Genomic DNA, 27744 nt, shown 5'->3' with positions numbered 1-27744 from the left:
AACTCCGTTAATCCTCTTTGTTAACTGCTATGGACTCACAGGCTAGTTCATACTTTTACAATCATTTCTTTGCATAATGTTTTTTGTATCATATTTATTTTACAACAAGCTTTTCGAGCTCCGATTAGGTTGTAACGCTACAACACAACACAAAAAGCTTATGAAAACTTCGGATACTTGATCATGCCAACTAAATTCATACAGGCTTATTTAAACCGCTTTAAATTTAAAGATGCACACCTGAGTGTTGAGCAATATGTTGAGAATTTAAGATAATCACAAGCGTTTAACGATCAGACAAATGTAACTTATTGGACCTAAACAGGAAAATCAAGCAACATTTTACGGCTGACAAATATGCAAAGATACAGCTGCGTTATAGAGCAGGAAATTGCCATGACGAAAAAAGATGGCCGCTTTAATTCAAATTGTGGTCAACCATTGTGTGATCACACACATCATTACACTTTACGACATTGGGTCTATTTCATTGCTATAAAAAGAAACTTTCGATACAGAAAAAATTAACTTGTTGAATATTTACGTTATTATTAATGGTATTAGGCTATTAGTAGGCCTATTGTTTGATTTTCCAAAGTGAAAGTTTACGAAATTATATTAAATTCACATCACAGTACACAATAAAACCGCTTGATAAAAGTTAAACAAACACAAAAGTGAAAGCAGTTCTTTATGGTCCACATTCTGTCGCAGATGCCTTTGAATGGATTTTTAGATTAAACAGGACCAGATGTCTTGAAAAACCGGCAGAAAATCTTGAGCTAACATCACTACCGCAAAGCACATATGCTCTCCTGTATCGGCAATAGCTGGGCTATTTATGGTGGCATGAAAATGAAAGCAACGCAGTCAACATATCAATTTACTACCAAGTAAAACAAATATATAGACAAACGTAATACGAAATATCACGTGAGTTTCGTTTATTTTAGGTGTCGTGTGTAAATTCGTATGAAAAACAAAATACCAAAACGTTCATGTACGTAGCACACTTTACACAATCGCAGCTTAACTTTTGTTTCTAATTCGAGAAACGCTGCCTGCATTCTGCGCGCATGGAGAACGTTTAAAATAAAAAACGCAGAGTTCTACTGCCAGTATGAACAGGAATGTTTCAGGTATTCACCGTATTTTACTTATGCACCGATGTACTCCAAACATAATGCACTGAAGTTTACCGAAACTGACTTTGCACAGATTATGAGTAACTTTTTTTAGGAAAATGGATTGCCTGCAATTTACGCAGCCAATAAAACGCACCACAATTCCTAACAAATGTCATTTTTAGTTCTATGATGGAGTGTTAGTATATATAGTTAGTGTATATTAGTACACTATAAGTTAATATATATATATATATATAAATATATATAGTTCTATGATCTGTTAACAAAATGTAAAACCGCAAAATGCCAGAAAGCCATCATTGAGGAAGCAGGACTTTAAAAAATACGTCACACAAGGAAGTGCTACTGCGTGGCGTCACTAAGTAGTATTTGGCTGTATTATGAATACGAGAACGGTGAATCCAAAAATACCTTTGTAGTTGTTGACAGTTGCAACGTGTCAACACAACGTTTGTTATTTTACCTATTCAATTTAAAACAAGAAATCGAGTAGATCGATAAACTGAGGCCAACCTAACGCTTACTAGGCAACACTCACATCAATGAGGGTCGCACATTGAATAACTTATTACACTTGATAAAGTTTAAAACAAAATATATGCGGAAAAAATTATCTTTCTTATTTAAAGAAATTTTAATTGTGCAATTTTTGTGTTGGCGACTCGCTTGCAATCACATTGCTGAAAAATACCACAAAAGCTAAGTATGCGCAGCACAACAGTAAGTAAAATTAGAAAGTTTTGAAATTGTAACACCTACAGGCAACAGCAGCGGTTCCTATTCTGGGGTCAATGAATTGTACTTAAATTGTCACAGCTATATAAGTTGTAATCTGGCGAAGTCTGTAACAAAATGTTGTCACAGAGCATCGCTTGATAAACCTTTCAATCAGTGTCTTCCACCTAAGATCCGTGAAGGTGCCACAGCGAGCCAGGAATCAGTTTTAAAGTTTGGTTTGGTAAAGTTTGCGAGAAAGGAATTATCGAAGTTAGGAGTTCGCAGGAAAATGTTGGAGCCACTGGTGAAGCCCAATTGCGATGTTGTTCAAGGTTAAAATGGATTTTTCCTACAGACCAGACCAAAATGTTTCGACAGCTTTTTGTTGCTAATTAAATAAAAGAATGCTAGGACACATAACAACGAAAACTTCCAATTGGCCCGCATACGGATTAAACATTAAACATGGCAGGTTTACGTCAAACTTAGTCTAAATCTGGAAAAAATTTTTTGCAGCATTTCACAATTTTATTCCAAGCCAAAACACTTTTAACGAAACACGGGTCAAGTGGGCCGCCAACATCAGGCCGTTTGAAGAATCAAGAAATGAGGACATATGAATTCCATTCGCAAAACTTACTATGTCCAAACCGTATTCACGTAGATGACGCTGATATTAGGTGTTTTTGTGGAATACAATGGTAACAATGCAACGATAATAATTCTATGAATATAAAATTACAAATGCGATTATGTGAATACAATAAGAATGGATGCATATTTGAAAAACAAGAATTCATCTCTTACAAATTATGACAACGTTGGTCGTATCACTTGTGTACACCACCAAGCATAGGATGATGATAATCCCGTCCCTACCCCTATCCGAGAGCCCACTGTAACTAATTTGGATTTGCCCACTAACAAGGAAGGAAATTTAACTCAACACCGCAATAGAATTCCTTAGTACAGTAAGAAACAAAGAAACAGAAACAACGGAAGTTTTAAATTCAAAGTGTGATGCAGGTTTTTAAAATTTTTAAGCAGTTTTCTACAGCATAAAAAAGCGGACTGGGTCTCCTATTTCAAAGCCAACATAGTCATAAACAATTAGGGCCAAATTAAAATCTTCAAACACTTAGCCTTCAAACACTGCAAGTCGGACCAGTGTCATTAGTGCACAGTAATGCACAACCTTTGAAACGATTAGGAAATAAAATAGTCATAAGTTAAAGTGCATCAATTAAACTGCGACTGTAAATCACACTTTAGCAACAACATAACAAGAAAGATTGTTATTCAAATTAATCAACAGTTTCTGCTAATTTACTTATTTCAATAATTGTACAGCGTGTAAATAGCAGAGCGCTTTGACAGAAAACGAAAGATTAAGTGTAAGCAATGTAAAAACTCATTCCATATAGCTCTAAGAAAAAAGTGATAAGAAATTATACCCCTAAACTCGTTGTGTGCACTACGTAGTAACAAGGCCAAACACTCTGATACAAAAAATATGAAAAAATTACACTTTTTGGTACAAAATACTGGGCTACATAAATAACACAAAAATGAAATTAGCAAAAAATGAATTGTTAGTATACAATACTACAATGAATATGAGTGCACAACTCATAGTTAGCGGTTTATCAATTTAAAATAAGGTGTCAAAAAGATATTAATACATTAGCAACAGCCATCCATAAATAATAAGGCGCTGCTTTAATTTTATGACCATTCTTGTCTGCGTTGAGATATGCCATGCAGTTACTTCTGTGGGTCAATTTTCTACAAAATAAAATCATATTAGCAACAAAATACATTAAACTGCAAGCATAAATATATAGTAGCTTTATACAGTCAAATTAAAAAGTATCGACATGGCTGATGAAAAAAAACTGATGAAGAAATGAAACCAAACTGCATGCATGTGCCGTACAATGACCTCTATCAAATATATGTTGAAGTAATAGACCGTGTACTTAATATATGCCGCATGCAGGAAATTAAAGTACAGAGCTCAATTGAAAATTAACATGAATGCTGTCATGTATTCTACTTACAAACGTGATTCATCGTAATTGCTAGGCATGTGCTTTGGTTCAGGCTATTTTGGCTAAATTAAATATTTAGACTCAGTAAAGGTCAACATAAAACAGAAAGTAGTTTACGTCTGAGCAAATATTAGCAGAAAGTCATATAAATCGTAAAAATATATTTATCGCACAGCTTTGTCAGATTTCTAATTGCCAAGTTTTAAAAGCAATTAATTTTAATTGCAATCTTTCTTGATTACCAAAACACTACTTACAGTGGAAGATGAACCATGCAAGTCTACATCGTCATAACTTCCATCCCCACCTACACAAGTATATAGTTTACAATGTTATACCCTTGTTAAGCAATTATGTAGACAAAGAAAATCAATAATCAAGATATATGTTATTTCAACAATTTTGACTTTTTTGAAGTTTTTTTTAAAGATTTTTAAAAGCACAATAATGAAACTTTAAAACAGTGGTACTCAACCGGGGTGCCATTTACGTTTCGCAAGGGTGCCGCAAATTATTGCGCACTAATCACTAGTCCAGGAAATCGGTTGCGAAAATTATTTTTATTTAATGCAGAAACTTTTTGGTTTGACTGTGGGTGCCGCCAAATCGTTTGGTTGTTTGCAGGGTGCCGTAAACCAAAAAAGGTTGAGAACCACTGCTTTAAAATATAAATGGCATGAAGCAACTAAGAGCTGATACATAACGTAGTAACTACTTTCCTTGCACAGAGTAATACTAGTAATACACAGAGTAGTACTTGATAATCTCAATCACATACCTGCAGTGTTTGCTCTACTTGGTGGTGGTGGCTTCTTTTTCTTCTTTGGTTTGTTTACTTCCGCGTAAGTAGCATTAGACGACGCTTCATTCTGGGTAGTATCTATGTAATCAAGATTATGACAGTTTGTAACCTATAAAAACAAACCTGCCTTTGTATAAACACTAATAAATGATAATTCACCTTGAGCGGGAAGTTTTCGTTTCTTTTTGCTTTTATCAACCTCAGCATAAGCGGCTTCCACTTGATCTTGTGAGGATGATGCTTCATACAGAGGATTGATTCTCTCTTCTTTCGCTGATTGTTCTAAATCACAACATGAACGTTTCAACACACCAGCCACACACAACACAATTAATGACTTGAAATCAACAATTTACTTTTCTTCTTATTTTTATCCACTTCAGCATAAGCAGCTTCTGTTGGTTCAGGTTGGTCCGATGAAACATAAAGTGGGTTCACTTTTTCCTCTTTCTCTGATGAACCTAACAAAATTGTGACAAAACAAACAAAACAATAAAGTTAACGTTAATGTGAAGTCTGTTGCATTCAACCAGTTTATGGAAATATATACAATATAGAAATTATTAACATTACAAAAAAATATGAAATCCACCTTTTTTATTTTTCTTCTTCTTTTTCTTGTCAACCTCAGCATAGGCAGCTTCAACCTGGTCAGGAGATTCTGATGATCCATAAAGTGGATTTATTCTTTCTTCTTTTTCATCTGAGCCTGACATGCAATATCATATTTCATGTTGAATAGATATAAACACAGACATAAAATGTGCAAAATGTCATTGGTTTGGTAACAGTTAAAGTTTTATAACTTAGGGAGAGTCAAATAGTTTAGCCATAACAAACTGTTGGAACTAATTGCAAACTAATTAATACAATAAATGCTGGTACATTCATTTTGCAATTAATATCTGCACTTTTGTTTGTTTTAGTAAAAAGACAGACAAAGAGAAAATGTGGCCTATACTACAAAAGAAGGTTTAAAACCTCAAACTTAAGCAACTTTATATTTCACACCAAAATTCTTTTTGACTTCATTGCAATGGTCACGACTGAAATGGTTGTACAGTATAGAAGCTTCATACAGTGACATAACCAGTGGCAATTTATGACAACTTTGACGTGCTCTATGAAAAATATATAGTTTTGCTTATGAAAATCTTCGTTGATTATAGCCAAATATTAAATTTTATAACTATAGATTTACACTTTTATACTTTTTCCTTTTCTTCCAATGAATAACATGTTGTATTTGGAAATCATTATTTAGTTTCAAGGGTTTTACCCTTATCGTCTTATTTTCCCTTGCGTGTGTTTTCCAGCAGCGTGTTCTTCCAACGTGTGTTTAATCTTTATACCTTTACATGGGTGCTACAACATACTGTAGTTGGCATTCATATCCCACAACGCTGTAATATTATATTATACAGTTGATATTTTCTTTTGTGTTGATCAGGTTTCTTGATAAAAACATCTTTATCATGCAATTAGCCCATCTAATAATGATCACAACATGTTAGTTTTTCTTTTGTGGTCAAATGCGTTGAGACTAATGTGGTTGAACTTTGCTCCCAGCGATTTCGGTTATTATCAACAAGATGGTCTGATCTCAAAGTGTTTGTATTAAGTGACTTCAGCAGTAGCTATATAATTATTATCTCCTAGGAATTACAAAACTTTTTTCCACCTTTTTTATTTTTCTTTTTCTTCTTGTCAACTTCAGCATAGGCAGCTTCAACCTGGTCAGGAGATTCTGATGATCCATAAAGTGGATTTATTCTTTCTTCTTTTTCATTTGATCCTTATGAAATAGTTAATATTTAGAAATTAATTAGTTTAATAATAATTAAATGATAATTGTGTTTAATCAAATTGCTCAAAATCACCTTTTTTCTTTTTCATCTTCTTATCCACTTCAGCGTAAGCTTCTTCTATTGGGGCTGGTTGGTCTCCAGCTTCATATATTGGGTTCATTTTCTCCTCTTTTTCACTGGAACCTTCAATTACATTAACTTTGCAATAAAACTATAACAGACATCTTGTTCATTTATATGAGAGAAGATGTTACCACAAACCTTTCTTCTTCTTTTTCTTCTTAACATCAACTTGTGCATATGCAGCACCAGGCTGATCTCTGGAAGTTGAAGCTCCATTTCCACTAAAGTTATCATCTGAAAAGCATTTTGTTAAAACGTGGTTAAACATCAATCAAATTAAGTAAGTTTATCAATCCTCTCATTTAATCTAAAGAACAGCGGTCAAGCAAACTTACTTTTGGATTTTTTCTTTTTGTCAACTTGAGCATAAGTCGGACCCCCCGATGCGTAAATTGGATTGATTTTCAGCTCTTTTTCTGTAAAATGTAGAGAAATAAAATCAATATTATTAGTCAATAAATTAGATCTTCTCAGATTTGTTCCATAAAAAATGACTTAAATATTCTTGTTATGGGAAGCAAAACAGTAACATTGCGTGACAAATGAAAATATAACAAAGCCAATAAAAACAAGAAACGATGAAAAAATTTTTGTTACATACAAATTTAAAAACATTTGCAATTTTACTCATGAACGTTTTACAATTGGCCAAAATGAAAAAACTTCCAGCTGTCTAATGTTAAAAATGGCCGGGAGTCAGATTGGCACACCTCTCAATATGGGATGAAACAATGTAAAAAGTTCTCTGGTCCACGATCAAAAGGTTTTGTATTTTTGCTTTCTACCTTACTGCACCACTTAAGCCATATTCAACTTTCAATTACAATATAACGGCAAAAAAGCATGCATTAATATCTAGCATGCTCCTTTTATTTGTAATCACATTTACATAGCTTGATTATCAACGCAAAAATGAACATTTACGAGAGCCACTGCTTCATCATAAATCAATAACATTTGCATACTGATATGGCATGACCATGCTTGCTACCTACAATCTGTTTGGTGGATACGAGTTAAGTTTAAGACTTTGGTTATTGTGGTTGCAAACTACTACATGGTTTGCAAAAGGAATGCTGTAGCATGTTACCAACATTGCAATCATTGCACTCAACTAAACCTAACCTGGGTAACAATAAAAAGTTCAATAAATTCGGGGCTAATTACGCTGCAGTTGCAAGCACGTTGTTCTTATGTTTTTCTCACTTCAGACATCACTGTTAAACAGCCTATCTGGTTAATAGCTCATCAACAGACTGACCGAATGAGGAACTGACGAACCAACGTATGAAAATACGTGCATTTTACAATAAATGTTTTAATTTATCTGAAACGACGTGTTCTAGGCAGTAGAGCAGTTAGAGCCCATGGTTTATAAAAACGTGAACTAGGTTTGATTCTCAGTTGCACTAATTACTGTTGTAATAAATACCCTTGAGCAAGGTATGTACATCTCGGTAACCAGGAACCAGGTTTGAAAATTCGGCAATCTGAGCTCAAGCAATGAGGAATCATCTACAAGTTAAAGTTTACTTTCCTCAATTCAAGAACAAAAGCTTTGATAGCATTCCACCCGGTTTTTTAAGAACTGAGCTATTTTGTTAATGATATAAAAAGTAAACATAACATACCTGAATCTTCATTAAATGCTGGGTTGGAATGAGTAGCACCACCACCTGTCAAAATTAATCTAAGTTAAATCAACCAAACAAAATGTGCTAAAAGGATAAAATTAAGAACATCCTACACTATTCGCATGATAGCAGTAAAAATGACAACAATAGTTATTAGAACTTATTACATATTGTTAGTGCAAACAAACTGACGCATAACAGAAAAAAAAAATTATTGAATCGTTGAAAAGATAAAACCATTTTATAGCATTGTACCCGGCATGTACAGTATACAAACATAAACAAAATTAGCCTAAGCACATATGTAAACATAGACGTCACAGCTGCGAGGGAAAGCAAGGCCTAAATAGCAATAAGTAAAAACACTACAGATGTGCAGCTAAACAAACTGTAAATATATAAAAATATGATAAAATGTTTTATGGTAAAGCACTCACCTGCCACATCATCGTCTGCATGGTTGTCACTCTCGGTAGGATGCAATTCATTGGACTGACTTTCTTCTGTGCAGATATCAACAATATAATGTAAAGAGTTTATAATTTTACATTAAGAAGTCTGGCAAGGGTTACATTACATCAGCCACAAACATATGATAAAAGGTAAACAAAACAATTTGTGCAAGATAGCTACAAACACCAAAAACGCTAAAAATAAAATGTAGACTTTAAAAATCAGTTTAAAGATAATTATCACATAAAACAAAATAAACAAACTTTTCTTCTGAGATCCTCTTCTCCATCTATAAACACCATAACCAGCTGCACATAAAATGACCACCACAACACCAGCAATAATCCCAGCAATTGCACCAGTGGAGAGACCAGGAGTGCCGGGTGGTTCTCCATTGCCCTCAATGACAATGTTAAAGTATAAAACACTATTCGGGAATAAACTGCTGTTGGAAGATTTCACGGTAAGCTCATATCTTCCAATATCTGAACTTGTTACCTGGAGAAATAAAAATCTTCATTGTGATGTAATTCTTGTCATAGCCTGGAGTGATCCGGGGCTTGAAGTTAATATTTTATATAATGTGGTATTGGCACAAAGCACAACCTTCTACTGTTTATTACTGAACAAAAAGACTACTTTATGGTAAGTAGGTCATATAGCCTTTTGTAATAAACAGGAAATTAAGGACCACCACCTAGTTTGACGACAAGCTAAAGCATTTTGTTGACAAGTTCTGCTGAAGAAAACTTCCGAAGAATTGTAAAACGAGGTCAAAAACTAAAGTTCTGACTAATCAAAAAAAAATGACCAAAAATAGGCTTCATAAACCCAAGTATGTCAGCCAACTCAGTGGCAGAGCAGTTGGAGTGCTGTGCTCGCAATAATGCGGCCTGTGTTCAATATCCAATAATACCACAATAGTAACTCGAATGATTAAGGCATTAACAATGCTTGCTCATGATCAGTAGTGCTGGTGAAAAGCTATAAATTTGGACAATGCAGAAATAAGCAAGAGCAAAATTTTAAAAACTGTGTAGAACTACTGGAGCTTGCATAACCAGAAAAAACTTTAAATGTTATAAAGATTTTCCTCAGTCCAAGGATGAAGTTTCTCATACCAAACCAACATATCATTGTAAATTATATCTGATTATGTCAGGAACAAACAACTAGCAAGAGTTTGACATAATGTGGTTGGGTGGTTGTAAATCATGATCGCATTATTACCTGCTGATAGTTGATTTATCAGCACCCTAGTAGTTAGGCACAATTAACCATGATCTGGCCGCAATGTCAAAAAACGATCTAACTCAGGTTATTCATTCAATGCATAATCAGAAAGAGGTTTTTCTGACACAAAAATGCTGTTGTTGCTGTCTACCAGCTTACACCTTCGCAACGCTAAGATAAACACAGCTGGCTAAGTAACTTAGTGGAGAAATAAATAAAAGCCCGAATGATTAACCTTGTTTTAAATCTTTACAATTTTATCCAAATCAAAGAAAGCAAAGTGAGGTACATTTGTAGTTTTTATTAGAAGAGACTAAAACAAGACAGCAATTGGAACAGGAAGCGTTTATCGAAGCGTTTATCTACTACAGTTGCTTTCTTTCCATCATAGATTACAAAATATGTCAGATTTCTGCTCCAAAAATCATTTTGTCAAAGCATACTCAAACTTGGACCAATAGAGCAAGTAAATCTTATGTTTTGATTTGTAACAAAAAGATACAACTATACATGATTAAATGTGATTCTTAGTGTACGTAATGCAAATACTTAGTGCAACTTACGTTTGTTCGTTTGAATGTAAAATTTTGTTGACCGTAATCGCCAGTTGAATCTATGTTTGTTGAATCAAAATTTGTCACTGATGACCCTGGTAAATAAATTGGATACTTGTTTAATTCTGAAAGCAGTGTAAGCAGCAGCTAATCACGCACTGCACCAGTCCTGTGTTAAATTATTCATAAATCAACTATAGCAAAAAATATTTCACAATATTTTTTAAAAATAAAAAGTGTGAACAGTTCAGTGATCAACTGCTTCCATTAATTTTGGCTCCATTAATTTTAACTCTGTAATTAAACCTTAATTAGCGTTTATTACTTTATTCTCTTGTAACTACTGCTGTTTATCCATGTTCAATTTAATAACAAAGTTCAAAAAATATATAGTGCAAGTTTTAGTGATGCAGTAAATGTTGATCGCTATTTAAACTATCAGTTTGAAGCAATATCCTAAATTTTGCGCTACTCTAAAACTGGTAACGTGCCAACTGGAATGAGATTAGTGTCAAAAACAAGATATTTAGCAAACACATACATCACAATTCAAAGAAACGCGTCACACATGCAACACTCTTAAAGGTGATTAATCCACATCTTAAATTATAGGTGAGGAAACCAACCTACAGTTAGATTTCTTCAATCTTCACCAAAATATGTGCAAAAAGATTATAACACACAACATTTTAAAGTGAAATTAGGTATAAATTTAAACCTAAATTAAAATGCAAAAGTTTTAACTTCAAATATACGCTATAATTAGCTTAATTAGGATTTAGAACATACCAAAAATTCAAAGGTAATAAAAAACTAATACAGATCAGAACATACCATTTTTGTTTAACGAAAGAAAATGAGAGTTTGGATTTGAGAAAAACACAACAAAGCAGATTCCAGTTTTATTCAAATTCCAATTACAAGTTGGAATCTCATCCTGTGTTGCAGCGTCTGGAAATATAAACAACACTTCTATAATGCAAGACCATCACAACTTGAATTGAAAACAAAAGTCCTACTAAGACTATAAAACAACAGCCTTGCATTTTTAAAACCTTCTGACTGTCTGTGGGACATTTTGACAAAAACATCCTTATCAAATATATATATAGTTTAAATTCTTTTGCAATACAAGCTTTAAAAGTTCTGATCAAATGCAAGAAAGCAAACAAGCATTTGATAATATTTCCATTTCAGACTGTACGTTGCACACGTTGAGATGTGCAAGTAACCAGATCTACGTGCCCTAATTGATGATCAACACTTAAATATGTGTCGTAAGTTTTAGGTCATAATACAAATGTCCTCATTTTTCAAGTTATTAAACCTTCTGTTTAAATGTAAACTTTTTTGCAATGTACAAAGTTTAAAACGTTTGCTTATTTATAGAAACCATATTTGTCAACATTTTTCAAGCAATATTTTTTTATGCATAGAATTAAATTTTATTGCGCACATACTACCAAAAATTTAATTAAACAAAAAATAACAAATTCAGCTTATTTTTTTCTTGTAATTATATTTTGTAAAGCAACAGCTGCAATACGAATTTGTAAATTTATGCACATTTGCATTCGACAAAAAACAAGTAAATTAAGTCGAATTACAAACTAAACAACTCACTAATGAAAGGCGAACAATAAAACTTTAAACTGAAACAAATAGTTTGAAGCAAACCAATTAACAAAAACATAACCAACTTTACAGACAACATCAACAATTCAAACACATTTTTACTTCAAATCATAACTTACATAAAATGTTCAAGTAAATGGCTGCAGTGAAGTTTCCAAACTGGTCGTCTGTTTTGCACACAAAATTTCCCATGTCAAAACGTGTTACAGCCAAAAACTGTTTCGAAGACTGAACAATTACTGAGTTGTTCGGTAATGTTATATTGTGTGTGGTGTTCAGCTTATTTTGGTATAAGATATTACAAGAGACCATGATACTTTCTCCAAGATAAGTTGTCAAGCTACTGTTGCCATTGTTTGTAACATTGCTGCCAGTGACATTGAAATAAACTTGCCCTGTAACCAAAATATTTACTTAGTTAATGATAAATTTGTAAGAAATGATTAACTGTGTGTTTGTTTCTTATTTACGTATTTCTATCATTTAATAATGTCACTTACTCTTTTCAGGAATCACATCAACAAGTTTCTTCGCACTCGATAAATTGCCAACTATGTTTCGAGCAGTACAAGCCACATTGCTTGATGCATTGAGACCAACACTGATAAGACAACCACCATCTGAGGTGAGTGTCTGGCATCTTGAATCTGAGCACAGTTGCCAGTTACAAGTTGCTGGTGGGTTTGCATCACTTGGAGAGCAACTCATTGTGAGTTGTTGATCTGATCTTAACAGGTAGTTGCTTTCTGATGCCTTAATCACATACTGCGATGTTTGTATGTTGTTAGTCACTTGTGTTGAGATATCTGTTTAAATACATAAATTTCTAATAAAATTGAAGTTGAAAGTTTAGTGAAATTAAGAGAAAAATATTTTTAGTAACTTATTATTATTTGTGAATTTTTTAAACCATATATAGAAATACCAATTGTCTAACACTTATATGCCAACAACAAACTGAAGAAAGCAAGCATAAAACTTCATTAAACTGACTGCAACCAAGTTATCACAGCCACCAGAAATTAAACATGACAAACGTAATTGAGTATGAATGACAACATAAAACTACAAACACGACAACAATATTAAAATCTAAATTTAAATAAAATTTATTGTATTCTGCTTCAACAATAAAATATAGGTGCACATTACAATCCATTGTATACTGTAGAATGCAAAAAAATATTAAAAACAAAAGTAACGAAATAACATATATATATAACAGTTTTGACAAAATCATATATATAAATAAAACTAATTTTATTAAACAACTGTAGCTCAAAAATTTATTTCTGTAACACCGGCTTGTACAAACACTACAATTGCACCATCTCAGTGAACTCAACATAGCATAAACCTTACATAAACTAAGCAATTAAATGCAATATTTCATATTTTTATTAATAATGTGAGATTCCACATAGACCAGGCATCATTAACAGATAAAACAAATAAAACAATATTTCAAAAACATGTAGATATTGTTGTAGGTAACCACGATATTGCACCTACACATATTTTCAACAATAGGTGCAATTTGCTGAGCGTTAGCATTTTTTGGCTGGTTCAGTCGCGATTATCAAGTTTTAAAGTTTAAAAGTTTTGCATGGTTGCAATTTCACGGAAAGTGATTTTGCACAAAAAGAAAAATTATCTCCGGCGATATCATGCTGATAGGTTAAAGCCACAAAAATTTTTACTCACATAAAACATCAACATATATTGATGCACTGTAATTTCCAAAACTATCCATGCTTGTGCAGGAATAATTCCCAGTATCGGGAGGTTTCAATGTCAAGTCCAAGGACTGATCAGTTTTGTGACTTTCATTAGGAAGCTTGAACTTGTATGTTGTATTAAGCTCATTGCTGTAGTTAACGCTGCAGAAAAAAGTGACATTCTCCCCATGATATGATGTCACAATTCCTCCACTGCTTGCGATATTACTACCAATCACATTGAATTCAAGATTCCCTAAAGCCATGGTACAAATTACTGAACTTACAGCTGTATAGCTTTTTATTACATACAAAGTTTGCAACCTAACTAACCTAGCTCTAATGTAGACTAAGCAATGCAACAGTACACTCACGTTGTGCTGGGACCACAGTGATGGTTTCATTATTGCTTGACCTTGAACCAGCTTCATTTCCAGCAGTGCAAGAGACCAGACTTGATTGGTCAAGGTCATAACTTATGCTGCAACCACTGACTGAGCTGACTGTGTTTGACTGAAGTAGATAAAAGTTCCAAGAACAGTTTGCAGGTGGATTTGCTTCACCATATATGCACTGCATGGTGAGATTTTCATCTGATCTCAAAAGATATCCTTCTTTTGCAACTATTGTATATTGAGAAAGCTCAACTTTGCTAACAACTGTGTCTGGTGCATCTGAAAATTTGAAATAAGATACAAAAACGCAATAAACTATTAGTGGTGTTGTGGTGTGAAATAGATAAAAATTCAAAATGTACTTGAAAAATGTGCATTACATCATATATAACTACAGGTATACTTGCATAGAAAAAGCTAGCTCTAATAATTTCCTGAATACATTACAAATTATGACTATTTTTATAAAAAAAGGTTTTATATTAAATATTATGGTTGATAACAAGGTCCAGTGGTTAACCATGACCACTGGCATATTTTGTTGGGGCATTGGGTCCCCCCTCACAAGCCCAATGAGAAAACGGGCAAGTATACTGCATTTCAAAATCGTTATAGTCTATCTACTATATTCATCTTACTAAACTATTATGTACGGCATTTCGAAAGTGTACAACACAAATCGTCAGCTACTATACAGATAAATACTAGAATATATTTGACTTCAAGGCGTTTTAAAGCTGGTTTTGAAAACACAAAAAGCATGGAACATTCGAACATTTTGGACGGGGTGGACCATTGTGGGATTTTTAGACCGAGCTTTTAAAAACTTTTGGCCCTTTTCAACGCAGTCCTAAACATGCCACTGCTCATGACCAACCAACACTGAAACACCCCGTGGGTTGCAAACCACTATTTGCGGACACTTGCCGAAAATGCATAGTTGCATGATAATGCTAAGTAGCATACTTGACATAGTGCCTTATGCTCAAAGCAAATAAAATCGCATAACAGCCAAAACCAAGGCTGCAAGTTTTTCTCTTTCCACACAAATCTTGTGAAAACAACAACTAATTATTGGCTTTTTCACAGCTGTAAATGAGCTTCAAAAGACTTCAGATAAAACAAAGCAGCTGATAAGCTGATAGCTTGGTGTCAAGCTCAAAAACGTAACATAACAAAGATAACCGCTATAAAGCAAGATCGCAAGTGACTGAGCTTAAAGTGACAAATAGGTTATTAGGATCAATATTTCTACTCATTATACTTTATCAACAAATGCAAAAACTCCTACCTGCAACAGCTCTGTAAGACAACCTAAGTAACCCTATAAGGCAATTTTACTTTGCTTACAATTTTTGCAAAAATATTTTCTAAATTTCATTGGCTTATCTAGTTCACTGCATGCAAGAATATTTTACAGTACTGGTATAAAAAACATGATAAACAGTTTACAACATATTATAACATAATATTTAAACATATTAAAAGATAACATGATTTGACATCACTGTCTTCCTGTGGGCCAGATGTTATTCGGCAGACTAAGCTGAATGTCGGGCATAAGTCTAGCAGCCACTAGGCTGTGCTGTCCTACAAAACTCGCGAGCCATGCATATTGTGGGGATATGGAGATAGAACAGTCGGATATGACTGGTCTGTGGTTTGTGCCTCATAAGCCGCATAGTGCCAATCTCTATTTATACAGAGCTGAGTAAAAATGCCAAACATCGATTAAGCCATATCCAGGCCATCTTTGGCAGTGATAGGCGTTGGTAATGAACCTGCAAAGTCTAGCGAGGCTTTCTGGCCACTACGCATTGAATTCATGGTCCGCTAAAAGAGTCGTAGTGATGCCTGAGTTCTCAGCTTGTTTTAAAATTTTCAGTTCGGCCAGGAAAAATAAGTGTCTTCATTTAAATTGTCAGATTAGTTTATTTACTGAAACAAAAAGCAAGAAGTTGAGCAAATGGGGTGCCATTGGGACCTAACGAATAAACTAGAGTCAGAGCTTTGGATGCAGAACTAAAAAACAAAGGCATCGATGTTAACTTTGAGCTCCTGGTTTCCATCCTTGTTGTTAAGATAACACCGCTTTAGATTTCATGATTTTTAATCTCCATTTTTGGAGGTCGAAAAAGTATTCCAAACAAAGAGTATATAATTTAACGTCAGATTATTTGAAATCATTTTGTATCAACTTATAAGTGTTCTCTCGCCTTCAAGATACATTACTGAGTGATGTTGCTAGAATAAAGCCAAATAGGTTACCAAAGTACAGTTAGCACAACGCAAAAGAATGGTATAAAAGTTAATACAAGTTACTGTGACAAACTGCAATCCATTGCTGTTAAACAAATGCAAAAACTTATGCTACTATGAACTTGATTTTACATTCATACCAAAGCTGCTTTACTATACTTTACTATAAAGTTCAAAGTGGTCAGTATATCAAGTGCATTAGTTGCATCATATTTTATTTTTTTCGGTTTTGGTTAAATTTACACTTTAGAATAATTTCGGACATTTCGAAATTACTCTGAGGATGTTACTATTCTGATATCGACAAAAAACACTTCCCCTTTTCGACAATATGCGAGCATACACTTGTTTTGAAGAGTAGACTATCGCATTACACAATAGACCATGGGTTTCCTAACTTGGTTACATGAACCCCTTGGAGAAGCGTGAATCTATCTCAGAAGGTTTGTGCAACATTTCTGAATGTGAAAAATAGATTACATTTAAACGTTTTCAGTCCTTTTTCATCATTGCATTTTCTTGCTGACGGCTCCTTTAGGGCATGCTGCATTAGTGCACTTAAATGGTTAAAGTAAAATCATCCAAAAATATTATCCAATTAACATGTAAATCCCAGTTTTGTTGCCAGGATGACAGCACAATTAATGGGAGCCTTCAGGTACGCATATATAAACCGTTAGGATACTTTGAAAAGGCAAAAACTTGCCTTCAGGTTTCCCTTAACAGATTATATACCATAATAATATAACTGTAATGTTCAGTATATACATTATAAAAACTGGCACTAATAAATACACTTGTTTTTATTTTCATAAGGTTAATACTTAACGTAGGATTGTAAGTAAGCGCGTAAGTGATGAGCAAAAAGTTAGGATACCCCTGTATCGTAAAGCACAATTAAGCAATGTGTCAGAAATTCATGACGCCAATGACTCAGACCATTATACAACGCACAAGTTTGTAGAGTTAGGAAAATTTTGGAATAATGTGATTTCAATTTTTCTTGACACAAATCCATAAAATTTTCTTAATCACTGATTAAGCAACATGATGTTTAACGTAGATCCTGACAGAAGTTACATTGCTTATATATCACTTACACAACACATTCACAGTTTCATTCAAAGATCGTCCAGTGTTGTTGTATATTTCTGTATATGGAGTTATGGCTTGGCATGATATTGGCTTCATGTTATCTTCTCTTTGTAAATGAAGCGTGAATGCATATTCCTGCAGTGAAAGTAACAACTTCGAATAAACTGTAAACTTCAACTTTAAATTTAAAGCAGCTTTTACCTTAAATTTGAACGATAAACACAAAAATTTGTGTTTCACCACAGATATCATAAAGTAGTATAATTTGTTATATATCAATATTCTGCCCTTTTATAATAAAACATCGAGTAATCTCCCCAGAATATATTTTTGTTGTCCTGCCAACACTACGTGGTTATATTACAACCTGATAACATGTTAAAAAAGCTAAAGAGAAAAACGATCAATTTTCTAACCATTCAATACATTTTCAAATACCCAACTTTGCCTGACAATTTGTTACCTTTTCCAATGTGTATCCTATATTATCAAAATAAAAGATTGAAGATGTCCCACTGGGTATGACAGTGACATTATAATCACAAGTCAGCGTGATGTCATTATTCTCAACAATGTTCAAATCACCAGTTAATGTCGCATTAGGAGCTAAAAATATATTGAATGCTCAGTTAGAAGAAAATAATTGTGTTTAAAATCAGCAGCATCAGCAGTGAAAAGACTAGTTAAGTTTACAATTAGTTAAAATTGTATTAAGTATGTATTAAGCAGCAATACTGGTTACTGATCAAAAATATTACCATGCCATAATATACAATAAAATAACTTGCTAAAAATTTCCAAAATATAATTACCCTTGAAATACAAGTAACTGATTCTAAAAAATCTGTCAGCTCACCTGTCCAACATTGTAAATTGTCCTGACCCCTCCACTCGGCATTCGTTAAGCATGTTGTGTCACTAGATGGCAGTGCAGTTCCATTTGAGTAAAACAAATCTCCTGTCGGGCAACTGAACTTTCCACTGGCTTGGTATGTTTGAGATGGTGAAGTAATTGTAACACCATCAGAAAGAGATGTTGGACATTCTGCAATACGTTTGGTTAATTTTGATAAATATTTTACCACAAATTGTATAATTTGTCACATTCATACGAAATGTTTTCATGAACAGAAAGCAGAATAAAATGTCCTGTTTAGACAAATCACACAACACATCTTTGCTAAACTGGACATTTTATGATCAGTTTTTCAAGATTGGAAACTGAAGACAAAAGAAATTGTACAAGTCCATAACTTTTAACTACCGCCTAACATAAAGTTGTAGACAACCGATCGCTTTTTCTTCTTTTTAACACTTAACACCGTCTTTATCTAATTTTTACCATTATTATTAATTTTATTACAGTCGATTTTTTTCTTTCATATTAAACTGGTTATAAATCTCGACTTATCATTGGTTCTCTAGTACATTGAAAACGGTTATAGTAGCAACCATAACATCTGGGAAGTAAAATGTTTTCTACTGTTGTGGCTTTGCTATGTAATTTCTAGTAAAAAGTTGTCAAGCACAATTCTTCAGTTTTTCAAATTCAAATTCAGGTGTTTCTTTAGTTCTTTAGTTTCTCAATTTCTTTTCACTACTGCAACATGATACATTAACAGTTTTTGGCAAAGATCTGTAAAGATACATCTATTCAACATAAATGGACAAAATAGTAAAATTTGACAACAATCAACTCTGCAAATTGTATTTTTTAAACTTTGATTTTTTAAAACACCTTTCAGTCAATTAAATGATTTTATATGTAAACCAAAAATAAGCATCAACAGGGGAATGTGAATGTTACCAACAAGACCCTAAACCCTAAATTTCTGGTTTTGGCAACATTAACATTGCAATACCGTAATTGCGACTACAAGTACATACAAACAAAAATAAAGATATACAATTGGTCACAGGTGTACTTCAAAAACCTAGAGAACCAAAACCGTATCGACTTTCCTTTGCTAAAATAGTAAAAAATAGGAATCGATCGATAATAATTCGCATTTTGACACATATCACTCCAGAAATATTGCTTCCCAAGTATTGTCCCAGTTATATACAAGGCAGAAATAGACAGCCAATCAGCATTTTGCATGTACAACTATCTAACTTCCAAATTATTTTCCTTTATTGTTTTGTGTTGATGGTGTAAGCATTTTCTTGCACCACATGCTTTTGAAACAATTGTTGTTTGATAAGTATATAAATATAATTCAAAAAAGTTAAGTGTTAGATTTTGTATTGCTCAAAATTTTGACAGCAATATCTTTCGTTTTGCTACAAATTAATATTGGTTTCAAATATCTCTTATCATCTTTTCTGACTTTTAAATAATCATTATCGGTATCTGCCCTGAAAAAAAATCATATTAATTGATCTCAAGTGAAAAAGACCACAAATATACCTTGTTAAACATTACAAGAAGTTAACGATAAAATAAGAACTAAGGTAAAAACTGCAAGTGCTGCCTTAACACAGAATACGCAGCACATTGCAGGGTCCAAATAGATGGGTATAACAGATATGCTTATACCATAAATAAGTTGAACTTGGGCGAATTCCGGAAAATAAACTTTGTGCTTACATGTTAAGAAATCACCAAGAGATTTTTAAAGACTTAAATAAACTTTCAATTTTGTTCATTTTGACTTTTAACTTTTAACGCGTTTAAAAATCAACATCCAGGCCTCCGCACTCTTAAAGTTGATGCCGATGGTTGTCACTAGTTTGAGCAGAACTCATTTAAACAACTACCAGTTAAATTTCTTTTAAAGAAAAATAACCTCACCAGCAAGTTAAAATTCGGGATCTAATATTCACTAAACAAGTGCCATTACCACTTAATTATGAGCTTCCTATATTGTAAGTTATGGTGTGCATTATTACAACATGGACTTGGTTATTACGACACTAATAGTATTATCAACATCTGTTACCATTTACAAAATAACGCAAAGACAGAACATGTCAAACATTATTTATCCAGTGCTAAATGAGATTTTTAAAACATTTCGATTATAACAACGTTTTAATTACATTAGAATTGTTCATTGTGGATTTACTATTTATGTACAACACATATGCGAGGTTTTCAATTAGTTTGTAGTCCAACCATGAAGGAAAAAGCATTAGGTTTAATTAAAAGTGTTTAATTTTATCTGTTTCATTAATCGTGATAAAATTTCAGTTAATAACGACCCCTTGGCCCTGTAGAAAAAGTTGAAATTTGCTGCTTGGAACTATGAAAAAGATATCTTCTTCAATGGACGCTGTTCGTGTTATTAGTTTCATGGTACCGTAGAAAAAAACCTGAGGAACATTCATCAGGATCGGTCACAACATTAGGTGACTAGTAACCTCGAAAAATGACGTCTTGATTTTTGGGTGAATAAGTCTGCCTGAAGTAGATACAACTATGACCTTGTTCGACCTGATGCAACCATGCAATATTAGTAACATAACTTAAAGCATTGAGTTAAAGTAGTTGCTAGAGTTAAGACAGGTTCACTTGACACATAAAAAAGTCACAGGTTACTAAGTTACTACCGATACAAGTCTCTAATTACTTGGCTTTTGGTTTATGTTGACCACTTCAGTGACAGGTAAAAGTGTCAAAGACATTTGTCATGAAAGACATAACGACATGATGTTTCTGAAATGAGCATGCCTGTTGTATCTGCTTTGTGCCTGGGACATAATATCAAGATGAAACATGATGACAAAGCTTGATGTTTGACCACATTAGGGTAGAGGCGAGTCGACTCCAAGCACTCGATCAAGTATTGTTGTTATTATTTCCAATACTCAGGCTATGTTTTTTACAGTGGTTACTGTATGATATGGTATGGTAATCTTTATAGTAAAACTGAGGAAAGTATTTGCCATCTTAAAGTTGGCAATAATTCCTCATCTGACCCGGTTACCAAGTTTGCCATTTGTCAAGTTTCCATTTTGCAATTTAGTCATTTTTTGAAAATTTCATAATTTGAAATCAATTCTGCCTAAATATTTTATTGTATTCATTTTTTTCCATAATGTTATAGAACTCTCAGAGTCCCAACAAAAACAAAAGTCAAGACAAAGTCAAAATCAAATATACGGGACAATTGTTTTATTGACACTCTTTGAATAAAACAGAAAAGGCAATCAATAGCTCTACACTTACCTTGCACTGTTCTAGTGATAGGACCAGGTGTGGTTGCAGTTGTGCATCTCACTTCCATATTAATATTCCCAGCAACAAGTGGTTGAGTGATGGTCAGTGTTGTTATTGTGTAATTGGTGCCATCAATTGTTTGTACAGTGCAAGTGATGCTGTCATATGTGCCTGGAGCTGGAAAGTCACATCCAAATGCACCTGAGTAAAACTGAGCACCACTTCCACTGTCCAGCTCTCCTCCATAGAACCAAAAACATGAATCAGTATTTGATGTTGATGTTGGAAACTGAGCAGTTACTGTGAGATTGTTGAAACCAGTTGCCAATGGATTGCTTGGAGGATCTGTGCTGATTGTTGTGGTTGTTAAAACATCTAATAAAATAAGTTACAAGTTAACTAAACTAATGCAATACCTTTAAATGAAATATCTACAATGTACCCGAGGGCCGTGAACCAACATTTAAAGTTGTAAAAAAATTTAAATTTCAAGTGTTTTATAAATTGTATCATTGTTTGTCGGCAGGGATGATTAAAATAAAATATTCCATGATGAACCCCCAAGTCAAATTGTCCAACTTGTCAAATGCCAGGGTTGGAAAAACAAATGTGTTAAAACTTAAAAGCCTTAAGTATTGATTGCTAACCTATCATATGAGACTTTTGATTATTGCTTGTTTACTTGCTTAGGCATCTTAATTACTAAACACATCATGGTGATAAGAATTCTCTAAATAGAGAAGGTGCTGCTTAGAAACCAGTATCATGGTTCCAACCACAGTAGATTTAATAAGTGGTAGTTTTATTAACCGACACACTTAGATCAACAGAAAAACAATAATTTTGAATGTTTAAATGCTATCAGTCTTCATCAAAAACTTAACTAGAGTGCTAATTGTTTCTCAAACTGTTTAATCGTTATTCAAGTCCGGATGAAAAACCTTGCTCAACCATTTCGAGTAGCAATCTCTGCTCCAACTCACTATTCTCATTGAGTTGATAATTTTTGCGACTTTTTGCTTTTGCGAGTGAGTATTGTATTTTTTGTATTGTATTGCTAATTTTTTGCCATTAACTGTGTAAAGTGAAAGTTACGATGCTAACCGTTGTAGCTCATATATTGAGGCTTTAGCACAATAAAAACACATGCTTACCATCTAAACTAAAGGCTGTCGGCTAGGTATAGTTTAGTAGTTCCACTGTTCCAGTTCTTGAAATTCACCCAAACTTCTATCGACAACTACAACTTTTTTGTCTTTACTTTTCAGTTTTTATTACATCCGCCCCAAAACATCCCACTTTACCAGCCATGTTGGTTTGTTTAAATTTTAATATCGCAAGAAGCAGCCTTGGATGTCAACGGCATCACCTCTCATGCATGACCAATACCATTGTGTGTGTGTGCACTAAATGCAAGAGCCAATCAAAATTGAGACTAAACTGATCAACTGAGACTAGTTTCTGATCGGTTCTCAAACTTGGAAATTGAAAAGAATTTAGTGGAGCTCGATGCACAAGTTTAAACTCATGTGAGTAAAGTTTTTGACTTAGTCATAGCTGTGACCATCACTACATCATGTAAGTCAGTCATCGCATCACAAGATAAAAGCATTACGCCATCGACTATCGTCGAACAACGACAAAGTCAACAATATAAAACTGCACGGACAATCAAGCAAACATCACAACAATTAACAAGCTCTCACCAAACCCAGGAAACAAGCCATTCTTCTACATGAAGCTGCAGTTATACAAGACAAAACATGTGTTTGTTCATTGAAAACACAAGACTTTAACTGATGGATGCTAAGATTACATGGCGCCATTCGCGAGTCTTAATCACGGCAACTTTACAAGACATGCAGATACCATTGCAAGATGATCAAAAATGCACCGGACGTTGCTAAATAGTTACTAATTACTCCTTACTTCGTGTTTTATGGACGGTTTTGATTGGCCCCAATTTCACCTTTTATGGAATGATAAATTTAAACTACTAAGTGGCAAATTATTGGATCCCCAAATAAAGACTTATATAAATTTAAAGTGTTATAAATATTTAATGTGAACAGAAAAGTGTGTTTGAAACTTATCCAGGCTGTGCAGCTGCCATAATATGCATACTGCAGCATGTTGATGGTTTACTTTGGTTTTTTACTTTTCCCACATTAATAATAATCATATCCATGTCTTATTCATAGCATGTACAGCACATATAAAATTGGAAATGAATCTATAAAGAAGAGTCTGGATTTATTAACGGGATATCTTATGATGTATTTTAAATAGAAAAAATCTGTCTCAGGCAAAATGGGATTTAACAAACGAATAGATTTAATATCCGTGGACTTATTAAGCAGCTTCTACTACACAGTACTTTATCATATTACTTTATATGGTTCGCTTCACGATACGACTTAAAATAACTCAAATTTTTAAAAAACATATCAGACTAAACCATGAGAGAAGCAGGCAAAAGCAAGAGAGCGGATCAAGCTAAACTTGCCAATTTACATCAAACAACTAAGCACATTCTACATAATTATGCAAACTTTTTTCCCAGAATTCGTTATAGAATATTCCTCAATGACTTCACGCTTTTAGGTAACACCATGTTAAAGCACATGCAGAGGTGGATCTAAACAATTGTAACGATGGTGTTTAAAACGGTTTTGCACCGAGGAATTCCCCTATATAAGGAACATTCCTAAAGTTTGCTGGAATATTTTTCCAAAACATTTTTGGTTATTTTCTTTTACACACAAAGCCCTTTTCGCCAGCTCCGTGCTCTCTTTATTCGATACGTGTTGTTATGCAATTTGCATGATTAACGGTCCATTGCCGATCGTTGTAAGGAAGAAAGAATTTTTCCATTACACTACTGTATAAAACCTATTATAAATTTTTGTCTACAGGCTGAAGATTAGGGGTCACAGCCAAAACTCGGAGAGGGTCGGTAACTTTCGCGTAACTTATGTAATAAAACTAACCCCTATAAACCCACAATTTTGCAAAAACAGGACAAAAACGTCCTTTGCAAGATTTTTTTCTTACGTTTTTACTTTCAGCATTTATGAGTTATTTCGGAATTCAAAATGTCACGCAAGGCTACTTGCGTTTGTTACGTCACAATGCCAAAATTGGTGATAAAAGAATGTCATTTTACATCTAAAAAAAAACATTTTTGCTAATAGCATGTCGCTATAACATGAAAGTTCATTAATAATATTGAAACTGGAAGAAGTTTTCTACTATATACGGACGTATCAGTTGAACGCGTATCTTTATGCACTAAACGTTTTAAAAATAGAGATATTATCTGCTTGGTGGTGGGAGGGTTACAGCACCTAGCTCATAAAAATGCAAACCGGATTTTATTTTTAATTAAGCTACCGTTCTAGTACCCTTGAACTTGAAGCAACTTGGTGGTGGAAGCGTTACAGTATGTGCTATTGAATTTGTTAGGCCAATAGTGTTCAAAATCGCACACAATAATTACATGCCATAAAAGCAGGTATTTTATTTTTATATGTCGACTTCTGACTGGTTTTAAAAGGTTCTTAGGACGAATTTATAGGTTTTATGAAGTGGAGCCATCCAGTCTCATTTAAGAATGTCACGGCCACGGGCAAGGCAGGTGTTAATTTTTGGAAGGTTGAAGTTTAGGATTTTGAATTCATTTCTACGTCATAAACATTTTAAATTATTTCTGGTAAATCGGGTTTATCAAAGGCTCAAAACTAAACAAAATTTTGGAGAAAATTTCCCCCAAAATTTGATGGTGTAGAAAGGTAATTAATGATGTTACAGCTTTTTGTCTCCGAAATTTCTGCTTTAGGTGAACCTTAGATTTCTGAAGAAAAGTGTTTTTTATGGCATGGAAATCAATCAATTGGTGACCGAGTAATTGTTTTCACCAATTTTGTCGAGAAAAACGCCGTTTTGTTAAATGAAATCTTGCACAAAATCTTTACATTTCCAAGTTTAAAAAGAAGTAAAATTTGAATTTTTATAATTGTTTTATGAAAACTGTTTAAAAATCGAGTAGTTTTTGTTAAAAAGGAAAGAAAAATGTTTTTTTTTAGTTAAATCTTTTTAGGTATTTATTTTCAACGCCTTAAATCATAAATCAGCAAAAAATGCATTTCTCCAAATTAAGTTCTAAATGTCGAGGAAGAATCACTCTTTTCCAGTATCTGCATCTTTCGTTGATGTATTATTATTCAGTGCATACTTTTGGAGTTTTTTGATTTGCATGAATTTTCTTTGGTGCTATTTTCTCCGTTTAATATCAGCAGATATATTTATGAAAAGCTAAAACACACAAAAAATTCAGGGTTAATACGTTGATTACAGCCTGAATAAGCAAAAAATATCGGTTAAATAAAAACAGGTTTTAGCTGGCTTGATGCAGGTTACTACTCTGATATTTTACGATTACTCGTTATACTTACACAGTAATGTCACCACTATAACTTTAAAAATGAAAATTACAACGTCAAGTGATCCTTAGATTTACGATTTAGGGACTTACCATTTACGAAACAGATGAGCACCAACAAACAACACAAGCCCTTCTGCAATTTCTCCGTCCCTGCTTTCATGACAGCACTTTTTAAATGGATTCGGAATATATTGTATCTTTAAGAGGTAATTAAAGGAGTTCTTACATACATATAAGTCACTTAAGTAAGATTAACATGTCCTATGATAGCAACTTCGCAACAACAATGCTCAGTAACTTTTTATTAGCAATTTTACTCAACACATCATTGCACGCTTTAGTGCACTATATGCATATCATATCGCCTCTGTCTTCCATGAGATAAAAGGAAAACTACAATTTGCAAGTTGGTTCATGCTTAATGCAGGTCTGCAGATCATCACATAGATGAGTGCTTACAAGATATATTTTTCATCATTCATCATGAAACTACTGACAGGTGATTCCGAAAGTTCCTGCATTAGTTATTTAATTGCACAAACGCAAGGTGGCGCAAGAAAACCACGCAAACAATTTCCTCTTGGAAATTGATTTCAGTCAAATTGTGACCTGTCTGGACAAATTCATGCGGTCCGCGGTACCCTATTGAATATAGCTTAAGTTTACGCGGAAAAGTCTTAGGCTATATCACTGAATCCTACCAATGGTTAGCTTATAAGCTTGTAGACCTATACACCATTCTTTGCTATGGAGTAATATCCAGATAATCTCTTCTTAAAAACACAAATAGTTGATTAAACTGGTGAAATATCTTTAAAACATTTCAGCTATTAAGTAAATATCGCCAAAATTGGTTACAATGTGGTTCTTGTGACAGGTTTCTTGACGATCGTGACGTCATAAGGCAAAACCAGGGTGCTCGACAACACGACGATCGATTGCAATCAGGAAACTGACGCAAGTTTTGTGTCGAATGAGAGGAAATGCACAGATAATAAGCATTGGGTGATGACGGAGTAGGATACAGGAATATGTTGAAGGATTTGCATCAGTTTACAGGTATTGTGTAATTTAAAGCAACAGGTTCTTATGGAATGCAGCAATCAAGTTAGAATACATTATAAGTAGTGGCATAATGCGTTAGGTTATTATGCAACAGATTGTACTTTAGCCTTAGTGTTTAGTTATGGGCAGATTTTGAATGAAATCGATTTAAATTTAACGTTCATTAAATTATTTTCTGCGCATATTACCTCATGTACAAAACTCAGCTACCACGTCGTTCTTAGTCTCTTTCCTCAAGCAACCTGCGCCAGTGTCATGCTTTGGGATCTTGCTCTATGATGTCATAAGGAAAATCAATTTTGCAACATGTTTTTGAGCAATGATTTTCTAAACTCGTAGTTTTTGTGACAATCTTTCACCAACTTGTTCAGTTAATATTACTTTCTAATATAAATGGAACTATCCTAATCCCGGAATAAACTCACACTAAATACGATCCTCCAACTGC

At 33.6% G+C, this 27744-nt stretch overlaps 1 protein-coding gene across 1 annotated transcript; it reads right to left on the bottom strand.

Moving 5' to 3' along the window:
• Positions 1-174: 174 nt before the first annotated feature.
• LOC143446603 (uncharacterized) lies at positions 175-27744 on the bottom strand. Its single transcript, XM_076946318.1, has 26 exons — positions 27722-27744; positions 27485-27569; positions 26322-26428; positions 21797-22162; positions 18482-18670; positions 18089-18231; positions 17631-17760; positions 14251-14550; positions 13863-14132; positions 12659-12964; positions 12278-12553; positions 11358-11474; positions 10533-10618; positions 9000-9234; positions 8721-8786; positions 8281-8325; positions 6985-7065; positions 6788-6883; positions 6599-6709; positions 6400-6513; positions 5311-5427; positions 5075-5179; positions 4878-5000; positions 4695-4796; positions 4174-4223; positions 175-3650 (listed from the first exon to the last, which is right to left on the bottom strand). The coding sequence occupies exons 2-26, from the start codon at positions 27487-27489 to the stop codon at positions 3630-3632; spliced, it is 3561 nt and encodes a 1186-aa protein (XP_076802433.1). The 5' UTR covers positions 27490-27569; positions 27722-27744; the 3' UTR covers positions 175-3629.

Source organism: Clavelina lepadiformis, chromosome 2 (genome assembly GCF_947623445.1).
Source record: "Clavelina lepadiformis chromosome 2, kaClaLepa1.1, whole genome shotgun sequence".
NCBI classification, from domain to species: domain Eukaryota; kingdom Metazoa; phylum Chordata; class Ascidiacea; order Aplousobranchia; family Clavelinidae; genus Clavelina; species Clavelina lepadiformis.
The sequence above is the reverse complement of the archived record's forward strand: the minus strand, read 5'-3'. Positions and strand labels throughout refer to the sequence as shown.

Bases quoted from the DNA above. Each gene is read 5' to 3' on its own strand.
- LOC143446603 (XM_076946318.1), bottom strand. The intron at 9,235-10,532 runs GTAAGTTGCACT...TTATTTCTCCAG, and splicing joins TTACATTCAAACGAACAAAC to GTAACAAGTTCAGATATTGG. The intron at 5,180-5,310 runs GTGGATTTCATA...CAATTTTGTTAG, and splicing joins GAAGAAGAAAAATAAAAAAG to GTTCATCAGAGAAAGAGGAA.